The sequence below is a fragment of the Staurois parvus genome, unplaced genomic scaffold (genome assembly GCF_062004578.1).
Source record: "Staurois parvus isolate SC_StPar_1 unplaced genomic scaffold, SC_StPar_1.0 ptg000353l, whole genome shotgun sequence".
In the NCBI taxonomy this organism is placed as follows: domain Eukaryota; kingdom Metazoa; phylum Chordata; class Amphibia; order Anura; family Ranidae; genus Staurois; species Staurois parvus.
In genome coordinates, this window is record NW_028318149.1 from 163039 (window position 1) to 175124 (window position 12086).

Below are 12086 nucleotides of genomic sequence, written 5' to 3' on the forward strand. Positions count from 1 at the left end.
GGCAAAAGTTGAGCGCTGTGAATACTTTCTGGATGCACTGTATTAATATGCATGTATCATTTTCATATTATTAGTGATGTGCCTATTGTATCATCCTTGTGTAAAGGGCACACAAGACTTTGTTTTTTCATGCTTTATTATACGACACAGGTGAAAATTTAAGATTAAGGTCAGTGATATGATCAGACAAAACCTGTCTTGCGAGAAAATGCAGAAACACCTTGGATTATTTTTAATATACAGAAAAGGTTTTGCTCAATACCAATGTTACAGGGGGATCACAGACAGGACTCCAGGCAATCAGAGCGATACAAAAATTTGTCTTGAGCAAAACAAGTAGTTTCTATTGCTGACTACCTGGAAGTTGATGGGCTGCCATGCTGGTTCAATGGCTTCAGTGCTCTAAGTCTATTACACGATAAAGGGTTCTAGTTTTGTAAATTGAATTTTTGTTCTATATGTAGTAAGTGTGGGTTATAATTCTATTAGTTTTTTTTTCTGTTTACAACTAGAGAGAAGGTTAGAAGAAAAATAAAATTTAGATGCAGGACTCAAACCTAAACTTCTTCATATGCAGATTGACAGTAGCTCTTTTTAACATGATTTTGATCGTTCAGACACACAATGTGGGAGCCATCTGACTAAAGAAAACTGAATATACAATGAAGACAGAATTCCAAAAGATCAGCTTGAAACTCCATATACCTTTATTCTTGAAGTAACAATAAGTAGAGAAGCAGTATCCAAAGTGTTTTGGGGTCAATGAATCTTCCTTTATCGGGGCTTGGGCTTAGAAGATAGTATTCCTACATACTGTATACTATAAAACAATTGCCTGAATTAACAAATGAAAAATGGCTCAGTGGCTTTGTAATGTCAATGCCATTGGCTACTGCTTTTTTACTTATTAAAACTTCATTGTCAATAATAAAGATATATGGAATTTTGGGCTGATCTTTTGGTGTTGTCTCTCTTGCTCATTCAGGTTTTCACCAGGGTCACCAGAAATAGTGTCCCTACTGGAAGATTTTCTCTCTATTCCTGTTCTACTAACCACTCAAAATTTGGGATTTTCTTTCACTTTCGTTGATAATAGTCACCAGGACAAACAGAGTGAATCTCTCTATAAGGGACAGAGACAGCAATAAAAACCTGACAGGTTTTCTATTCTCTCTCTAGTCTATCCAAAACTAAGTGTAGCTGAAAGCAAAACTTTTTAAAGTAAACACTACAAGTAGTGTGCCAACTGAAAAATGCACTATACTTTCCCTTCAACAGAAAATTTCCACTGCGTTCCTTCCCTCCACTCAACTGCAGCAACTCAGGAAAGAAATGAATGTACGTGTGAATTTGAAATCCCCTAAAAGTTGTCTTCTGCTTGTATCTGTACTTTTTTATATACACGCAGTTCAAAATAAATTCCATAACAACATTTCCTTTTCCTTTTATCTGTAAAATAACAGGCTACAGGATTACCTAAAAGTGAGTGGTACTAAGCACACATGTATTTACTTTGTTGTTTTCTTCTCTAGTCATAACCACATACACTACCATTGTAAGGACATTGCACCATTTCCAAGGACAAAATATTTGCTGTTTACCTGTTAAATTTGTCTTGGGCTCTACCTAGTGTTCACAGTGTGCAATCCTACATTAAAGTGATTCTCTAGTCTCCTGTGGAAAAATTAAAAGTCAGCAGCTACAAAAAAAATAGATGCTGACTTTTAGTAAAACTGCCACTCACCCATTCAGGGATCCAGCACCATCCTGGCCCAAGCTGGCTTCTTCTATCCCCAGTGATGACATCCTAACTGTGGGCAGCCGGCTGTGACTTACAGCCTCACAGTTGGCTTCCCAGTGTGCATGCACTTTCAGTGCTGCACTTTCTGAATGGTCCCACACCCTTCTGGGAACTGTGATGGGTCCCAGACGACTGCAGGTGGGGGGAGGAGAACGTTTGCTTGGATCAGAGGAGAGGGGGAGGAGGAGGAACAGCGGAACGTCCCCTTTTGGGACACTAAAAATTCTTTTTTTTTCTTCTTTAAAAAAACAAACATGTTATACCTACCTGCTCTGTGCTAGGGTTTTGAACAGATCAGTCCTGGATCTCATTTTCTCAAGTCCCTCGTTGGCACTTCTAGCTCCTCCCCTCACTGAGAGCTGCAAAACCCAGCCATCACCTTAGCACATGTCTACAGTGGAGAGCTACACTTGTGTCTTGTCTCAGTGGCAGCATCGCTGGTAAGAACTGGATCTGCTTGTACCTAGTTATCTGCCACACACTTCAGTAAAAGAAGACACTATTGTTATATCTAATGAATTCTAATTGTATTGTTTTCTATTTGTTCCAAGTTTTACCCCACCCTGTTCATTTTGATAAAGCCTCAGTTGTTCACACAATCCAGTTTATTGGGGGATCGGAAGGTTTAGCTGCATGTCAAGCTGCACACAGGATAATGTGTACACAGTTACATAGTTAGTTTGGCTGAAAAAAGACAAATGTCCATCCAGTTCAACCATTAAAAAAAAAAAAAAAAGTAAGAGGAAGGCAAAAAAAAACCCCAGCAAAGCATGATCCGATTTGCTCCTGCATGGGAAAAAATTCCTTCCTGATCCCCTGAGAGGCAATCGGATATTCCCTGGATCAACTTTACCTATAAATGTTAGTATCCAGTTATATTCTGTGTATCCAAGAAAGAATCCAGGCCTTTTTTAAAGCAATCCACTGAGCTGGCCAGAACCAACTCTTGAGGGAGTGTATTCCCCATTTTCACAGCTCTTACTGTGAAGAAACCTTTCCGTATTTGGAGATTAAATCTCTTTTCCTCCAGACATAAAGAGTGCCCCCTTGTCTTCTGTGATGACCTCAGGGTGAATAACTCTACACTGAGTTCACTATATGAACCACTGATGTATTTACTGTATACATGTTGATCATATCCCCCTTAATGCCCTCTTCTCAAGAGAGAATAAATTCAGTTCCTCTAATCTTTCCCCATAGCTGAGCTCCTCCATGCTTCTTATCAGTTTGGTTGTCCTTCTCTGTACTTTCTCCAGTTCCCCAATGTTCTTTTTGTGAATTGGTGCCCAAAATTGTACAGGGGTAAAATTATATCTCTCACTCTCTGAAGACTATACCTCTTTTAATACAAGAGAGGATTTTGCTCGCTTTAGAAACCGCAGCTTGGCATTGCATGCCATTATTAAGCTTGTGATCTACTAGAACTCCCAGATTCTCCACTATTGATTCCCCCAGTTGTACTCCCCCTAGTATGTACGATGCATGCATATTCTTAGCCCCCAAGTGCATAACCTTACATTTACCAACATTAAACCTCATTTGCCACATAGTGGCCCAATTACACAGTGCACTGAGGTCAGCTTGTAAATTGGAGACATCCTGTAAGGACATTATTCCACTGCACAGCTTGGTGTCATCTGCAAAGACTGAAATGGGATTTATAATCCCAGACCCTATATAGTTTATAAATATATTAAATGTAAGGGTCCCAACACTGAACCTTGAGGTACACCACTGACAACCCTAGACCATTCAGAGTATGAATCATTAACCACTACTCTCTGAATACGATCTTTTAGTTAGTTTTCTATCCATTTATATACAGATTTTTATAAGCCTGTAGACTTTACCTTATACATAAGCTGTGTATGTCCAAGGTTTTGCTCACCTCCTCATAAAAAGAAATCAGATTTGTTTGACAACTTCTGTCTTTCATGAATCCATGCTGTCTGTTGCTTAAAATATTTTTTTTCAGCAAGAACTCATCTATGTGGTCTTTTATTATACTCTCCAGTATCTTCCCAACTATAGAAGTTAAACTAACAGGTCTATAATTAATTTGTAAAGATTTTGACCCCTTTTTAAATATTGGCAGCACATTGGCCTTACGCCAATCCAGTGGTACTATGCCAGTCATTAAAGAGTCCCTTAAAATTAGAAACAATGGCTTTGAAATGACAGAGCTTAATTACCCGCTTTATGGACCCGTGGGTGTATGCCATTTGGTCCAGGTGCTTTATTCGCCTTTATTCTGTCTAAATATTTTTGGATCATATCAATTGTGAGCCAATGTGGATCATCTGGGGCTGTGTCAATACCAAACCCATTATGGACAAGAGCTCCCCCTGCTCCTTTGTATACACAGAGCTGAAGAAGATATTTAATACATTTGCCTTCTCTTCGTCCCCAGTCACCCAGTCTAGAATATTTTGTAAAGGGCCTACATGCTCAGACCGGACCTTTTTACTATTAATATATTTGAAGAATTTTTGGGGGTTTGTCCTGCTATGTTTTGCAATCTGTTGTTCATTTTCAATTTTTGTGGCCTTGATTTCCTTTTTGCATATTCTGTTATATTATTTGTAATGTTTAAATGATGATAGCGTTCCTTCTTTTTTATATTTAATAAAAGCTCTTTTCTTATTATTTATAGCTTTTTTAACTTTGGCTGTAAGCCACATTAGGTTTGATTTTTAGCCTTTTAACCACTTGCCTACAAGGCACTTATACCCCCTTCTTTACCAGGCCAATTTTCAGCTTTCAACGCTGTCGCACTTTGATTGACAATTGTGGGGTCATGCAAGATTGTACGCATATGAAATTTTTATTTTTTTCTCACAAATAGAGCTTTCTTTTGGTGGTATTTAATCGCCGCTATAAACAAAAAAAGTGCAAAAAATGTGAAAAAAAAAAGTTTATTCGTTTTTATTATAAAATTTTTCAAACAGGTAATTTTTCTTCTTCACTGATGTGTGTTGATAAGGCGGCACTGATGGGCACTGACAGGCAGCACTAATGAGGTGGCACGGATAGGCGGCACTGATAGGCAGCACTAATGAGGTGTTACGGATAGGCGGCACTGATAGGTGTCACTGATAGACTGCACTGATAGGTGGCACTGACTGGCATCACTGCTGGGCACTGACTGGCGGCACTGCTAGGCATTGACTGGCGCAAATGCTGGGCACTGACTGGCACAACCGCTGGGCACTGACTGGTGGCCCTGATTGGCAGCACTGCTGGGCACTGGTGGGTGGCACTGGTGGGCACAGGTGGGTGGCACTGGTGAGCACAAGTGGGTGGGCACAGGTGGGGTGGCACTGGTGGGTGCAAGTGGGTGGGCACAGGTGGGTGGCACTGCTGGGCACAGGTAGGTGGCACTTCTGGGCACAGGTGTGTGGCACTGCTGGGTGACACAGGTGGGTGCACTGCTGGGCACAGGAGGGTGCACTGCTGGGCACAGGTGTCCGTAGGACACAGCGATCATGGAGATCGCCGGGTGTGCGCCTTCCGGGGGCGTGCAGGAGAGCGTGTTCTGGGGGGACGTCATATGACGCCCTCCCAGAACTGGCCGGCCACAGTGTAGCCGTCATTCGGCTATCTGCGGTTGGCAAGTAGCTAAACTTGTTGCCCATGTGAATATATTTTGCAGTGTCTTCAAATACAATCTTTTTAAGAACTCCCATTTCTGTGTTGTGTTCATTGATGCCAATATTCCCTCCCAGTCTAAGTCTTGGACAGCAGCTCTCAGCCTTGGAAAATTAGCTCTCTTAAAATTGAGCGGTTTTATTTTTCCCGTATGTGCTTGCTGTTTACAGATAACAATAAATGAAATCAAGCTATGAGTCTATGATCTCAGAGTGAGTGTGAAAGAGGATCTAGTTGATAAAGAGGGTGATGAAGCTGAAGCATTATGGGTGGAACTGCACATGGGGGTGCGTACTACAAAGGTAATCATTGGAGTTTGTTATAGGCCACCCAGTGTTAATGAGGAGGTGGAGACTCAGCTCCTTGCACAGATCGAGAGGGCTGCAAGGGTTGGGACAGTGATAATAATGGGAGATTTTAACTACCTGGAAATTGACTGGAGTAATAGCACTGCAGGAACAGTTAAAGGGCATACATTTATAAACCTACTACAGGACAATTTTATGGTACAGTTCATAGAGGCCCTAACTAGGAATGATGCTCTGCTGGACCTGGTAATCTCAAACTATGTAGAGCATATTACTAATGTCCATGTAAAAGAACATCTGGGTAGCAATGACCATAACATGATTTAATTTATTGTAAACAACAAGAAAAATAAGAACGCTCAACTTTAGGAGAGCTAATTTCCCAAGGCTGAGAGCTGATCTCCAAGACTGGGAGGGAATACTGGCATCGATGAACACAACACAGAAATGAGAGTTCTTCAAAAAGATTGTACACACACACACTGCAAAATATATTCCCATATATTGAATGATATATGAATGATCACAGAGATCACATGGTACAAGTCTATTCACAACAGCCTTGTACCATGTGACAAGCTGTGACCAATCACAGCTCTCACAGTATTTCTCAATGGCTGCAAGAATGCAGTCAGAGAGGAGGAGAAATGATTGCTTTTACAGGCTTTATGGGTGTAAAAGCAATCAGTATAAAAAAATATATATACATATATATATCTTCGTCACCCCTCCACAGGTAGTACAGTGTCACTTTGGTGACACTGTACTGCTAGAGTGACAGTATGTTAAAAAATAAATAAATTATAAAAAAATTAAATAAAAATGTAAAAATTTGGAAAATTATACTTTTTGGTTATAAACTAATTTGGATTATTTTTTTTACTAAAAAGATAGCTGAATACATTTTGGCCAAGATTTATAAAGAAAGATTATTTATTTGCAAAAATGTATAAGAAAAACACTTTTACATTTATATAGCATAAAAAATAAAAATGTGGTGAATAAATACCACAAAAATAAAGTTTTATCTGTCTCAAAAAATGCTAAAAAATGCATATGGGTACAGTGTTGAATGACTATGTAATTGTCATTCAAAGTGTGACAGTGCTGAAACCTGAAAATTGGCCTGGACAGGAAGGGGGTTAAAATGTCTGGACTTGAAGTGGTTAATAAAGGACCACATGGATGAGTTCTTGCTGGGAAAATGTTTTTATAAGGAACAGACAGCATGGATTCTTGAATGACAGAAGTTGTCAAAAAAATCTGATTTCTTTTTATGAGGGGGCAATTAAAACCTTAGACAGAGGGGTGGCGGTGGATGTGGTATACTTGGATTTTGCAAAAGCATTTGACACAGTTCCCCCCACATGGCTAGTGTGTAAGTTAAAGTCTACAGCTTGGAAAACTCAGTATGTATATGGATAGAAAATCATATTCAGAGAGTAGTGGTTAATAATTCATACTCTGAATGGTCTAGGGTTGTCAGTGGTGTACCCCAAGGTTTAGTGTTGGGACCCTTACTTTTTAATATATGAATAAACGATATAAGGTCTGGAATTAAAATACCGTTTCAGTCTTTGCAGATGACACCAAGCTTTGCAGTGCAGTAACGACCTTACAGGATGTCTCCGACTTACAAGCCGACCTCAATGCACTGTTTAATTGGGCAACTATGTGGCAAATGAGGTTTAATGTTGATAAATGTAAGGTTATGCACTTGGGGGCTAGGAATATGCATGCATCATACATACTAGGGGAAGTACAACTGGGGAAATCAATTGTGGAGAAGGATCTGGGAGTTCTGGTAGATCACAAGCTTAATAATGGCATGCAATGCCAAGCTGCAGTTTCTAAAACAAGAAAAATCCTCTCTTGTATTAAAAGAGGTATAGACTCCAGAGAGAGAGAGAGAGATATCATTTACCCCTGTACAAATGATTAAGTAATACCTCATCTGGAATATGCAGTTCAGTTTTGGGCATCACTTCAGAAAAAGAATATTGGGGAACTGGAGAAAGTACAGAGAAGGGCAACCAAACTGATAAGAGGCATGGAGGAGCTCAGCTATGAGGAAAGATTAGAGGAACTGAATTTATTCTCTCTTGAGAAGAGGAGATTAAGGGGGGATATGATCAACATGTATAAATACATCAGTGGTTCATATAGTGAACTCAGTGTAGAGTTATTCACCTTGAAGTCATCACAGAGGACAAGGATTTACCCTTTACATCTGGAGGAAAAGAGATTTAATCTCCAAATACGATAAGGTTTCTTCACAGTCGGAGCTGTGAAAATGTGGAATAGACTCCCTCAAGAGTTGGTTCTGGCCAGCTCAGTGGATTGCTTCAAAAAAGGCCTGGATTCTTTCTTAGATACACAGAATATAACTGGATACTAACATTTATAGGTAAAGTTGATCCAGGGAATATCTGTGAATAATAACCTCAGACCAAATAGCTGAGTAATCCACAACTGTTTGTAAATGACTGAAACCAACTCTTTCTTCTGCTGGTTTACATCGGCTCTTTGTCTGGCTGATCTGACCTTGAATAATGATACTGGTAACTAGCGGAATTCATTTTAGCTTGAGCCTACTACAGTACAAGTCAGGGATTTCTCACTCCTGCGCTTTTCAAAGACTTCTAAATCACATCTGCTCCCAGCAAAATTATCTTTTCTATAGTTCTACAGACTACCTCCTGGAAGTTTATTTTTCTTCTCCTTATCAGAGGTTGTATCCCTGTGCTCTGATCCCATTAGTGCAAGCCAGTGAAAGGCAGTATCAAGCTGGCACACAATTCCAAATCAAGCATTCATTTTTCATAACACGATAATGCAAGACTCACTGTCCACAATAATTATAATTGGAATCAACTATTATCAGCACTCACTCTTCTCTTCACTCCTTGGCAGGTGACCTCGGAACTACTCACATATGCTACCCCTCCCTTTCACAGGCTAATGGAGAGAAAAGAGCACTCGGCACAAAGCTGGATCCAAGATCCAACCCTCTGCAAGGAAATAAAAGCTGCACATAGACACCTCTATACCTTTTCATATAAATATAGGGGGAAAAAACACCAACAAAATATACTACATGTCAAAGAAGCCATTTTTGTAAACATCTTTCATTACATGATACATACCTACTGGCATCATATCCTGACAGTGACCTCTAGTGACCGTATTAAAGGTGCTAGAAGGCCTAGGTAAAACTGGGGGCCCTGAATGTCGTGCATCTTCTCCAACCTTTAACAGAAGCAAAGGACAATATAAATACCATGCTATATGTGTATTTCCATATATAAATATAAATTACAATATATTCTACAAGAACTTGTATTTATCATCTCTGGCAACTCACAGGTTTCTTAAGGTGTATTGAAATGGCACAAAGTAAGTTGTTCATTTAATAATCTGGTTTGCATACATTCGTTAAAACTACATTTCTTACTAAATAAAAACTATTTAGTTAAACTGATTTCTTAAATAGCAAGCATACCTTTTCAAAGTATTTTTTTAGGTCACAGGCTAAATCTTCCTGGAATAGACTAACTGCAACGGAAGCAGTAGGGAAAAAATACTCTCTCTTGTTAAGGAATTGGATTTGGGAAAGGATGACAAAAATGATTCATATTATTCCATAAATGCTCGCCTGAATATATTTCAGCCTGCTTACTGTAGTGAAGCTCCTAACATATGAAATCACCCTTCATAACAAGAGATTTAGTACCCCCGTTTATGATCTGGAAGATGTCTTGAAATAATCCAAAGTAACTGTTCCTCAGTTTAAAAAATGTACTGCTTGTTATTTCTGGCATTAAAATAAAATTGTTTGTTTCACTGTTAGTCACTGATGAACAGATTTCAATGGGGATGTTGCCTGTATCTGAGCATTAACGCTGTTTGAAGCTTGCTGAAAGTCTGCTAACAGTTTGCTTACAAATCTGTATTCAAAACACCCAGATTAGAGCTGTATAGTAGTTTAAGTTCCTCGACAAAACTTTTTTCATTTATATAATACAAAATAAAAAACCCGGTGGTAATCAAATGCCACCAAAAGAAAGCTCTATTTTGTGAAACAAAACTATATAAATTTCATTTCATTTCAATGGCCTGGACATGAAGGGGGTATAATCTTACAGAGCTTAAGCTTCACCTTACACAAAAATAATAAATGCAGGTAAAAAAATGTGCATTTATTATTTTTTGTTGCAGGAGCCTGGAAAGAATTGCACCAGCGATCAGCAGATTGCTGGTGTCATGCAGGTCTCCTGCAGACCTGTTAGTATAAGTACAGGATGTACGGGCAAGCAGATATACTGACAGGAAGACTCAATGAGCTACTATGGCACTCCACAGTGCTGTGGTAGTTCATTGAGAATTACAAGCTGACAGCCACTAAGGCTGCCAGAACTTGAAATGTTCTCAGATAATTTTTTTAAAATGTGAGAGCTAGCGACAGGGAAGAAGTTCCCCCGCTAGCTGTCAAAGAGGGGGAGTGGGGGCCAGTGCATTCATAACATGTTACGCCCTGAATATGGGTGTAACATGTAATGAAAGGTGAACTATTTGGCTACCATGCACAGCTGCACCAGATTTTGCACTCCAGTTTCTGCAAATCAACCCCCTTATGTGCTGCTTTATATCCTTATGATACATTCTGGATGGAGTTTGGAGAAGTAGGCCTCCTCTGGGGACTGTTAAACTTTGTATGGGTATATTGCATTTTCTGACTTTATTTATAAGATTATAATTAAAGTATAAGTTCACCTTTCATAACATGTTACACCCATATTCAGGGTGTAACATGTTATGAATGCACTGGCCTCCGCTCCCCCACTTTGACAGCTAGTGGGGGATCTAAAAAAAAAAAACTCAGCTCTGCTGGGCTCTGCCCACCCAGTCGTATCACTCATTCAGCCTTAGCGGCTGTCGGCTTGCAGTTCTCAATGAACTTCCATGGCGTTGTGGAGTGCTGTGGTAGTTTACTGAGTCTTCCTGTCAACATATCTGCTTGTCCGTACTGCCCCGGGCAAACAGGTATACTGACAGATCTGCAGGACACCTGCATGACACCAGCGATCTACTGATCACTGGTGAAATGGCTTACAGGCACCTGCAACAAAAACTAATAAATGCATATTTTGTTACCTGCAAAAAAAATGTGCATTTATTATTATTTGTATAAAGGTGAACAAATCCTTTAAGGTCCACACAAAAAGGTGAGCTTGTGTTCATTTGCAGGAGGAGTTGGTACATGCAGGGTTTTTTAAAAAGACAATTTTGGCTGGGATTGCTCAGTATATGGAATAGGGACTTCACATGAATTTAATTTTTGGAGATTGCTTTTTGGGCTCATGATCATGGGCATATTCCACCTTACAGGATATATATGCTAGCATATTTCGGTGCCCTGGAGCCCCTGCTGTTGTCTACAGCTGCCCATTGAAATGATTGGGTGTAGGTGGCTGTTAAAACAGGTATGCCACACTACTTGTGCAAAGAGTCACATACATACAGACAGACTATGTTTAGGACCTTACATCTGTATTCAGCACCAGGAGCACCTGAACACCAAATTACACTAGCATGCTTACACTTTGACCACTTTAGGACTGCCCACGTTATACTGCAGATGGACGGCTCCTACAGACACAGCTACATACCTGTACGTTGCTTCCTGTTTCCGGGTTCAGGGCACGTGCGCAAACAGCACAAGGCTCTATACAGAGGTAACAATCTCTTTGTTTCTTCTCCTTGCATAGCAGGGAGAGGGAACAAAGTGATTTTTTAGTAAAAAGCAGCACCCATTACACACATTAACACTTGTTAGGCACACACTTAACTGCTTGATTACCTTGAGATATTAACCCCTTCCCAGCCACTACCATTAGAACAGAGACAGTGTATAGTATCATCACTGATCACTGTATTAGGGTCACTGATGATGTCAGTGTCAGTTCCCACCCAGTATCAGTTAGTGTCAGATTGCCCTCCACACTATAACAGTCCCACTATAAGTAGCTGATCACCGCCATTACTAGTATGACAAAAAAAATTCCAGTGTATAAACTACAGTTTGCAGACATTATAACTTTCACACAAACCAATCAATATACACTTATTGGGATTTTTTGTTACCAAAGACATGTGGCAGTATATATTTGGTCTAAATTTATGAACAAATTCGATTTTTTTTTGGGGGGGGGGGGGGGGTTGGATATGTTTTATATCAGAAAGTGAAAAAAATATACCGGTAGGTTTTTTTTCCCACAGCATTGCATGACAGCGTAATTACCCGTTAAATTAGCACAGTGCCAAATAGC

At 39.7% G+C, this 12086-nt stretch overlaps 1 protein-coding gene across 5 annotated transcripts in view; it reads right to left on the reverse strand.

Moving 5' to 3' along the window:
• HECW2 (HECT, C2 and WW domain containing E3 ubiquitin protein ligase 2) overlaps positions 1 to 12086 on the reverse strand; it is a 324224-nt gene that overhangs the window by 56214 nt on the left and 255924 nt on the right. For all 5 annotated transcript variants that reach the window (XM_089684697.1, XM_089684700.1, XM_089684701.1 and 2 more), the window contains one exon: positions 8904 to 9006. In XM_089684697.1, coding sequence (XP_089540823.1) covers positions 8904 to 9006 — 103 coding nt within the window. The remainder of the gene's footprint in view (positions 1 to 8903; positions 9007 to 12086) is intronic.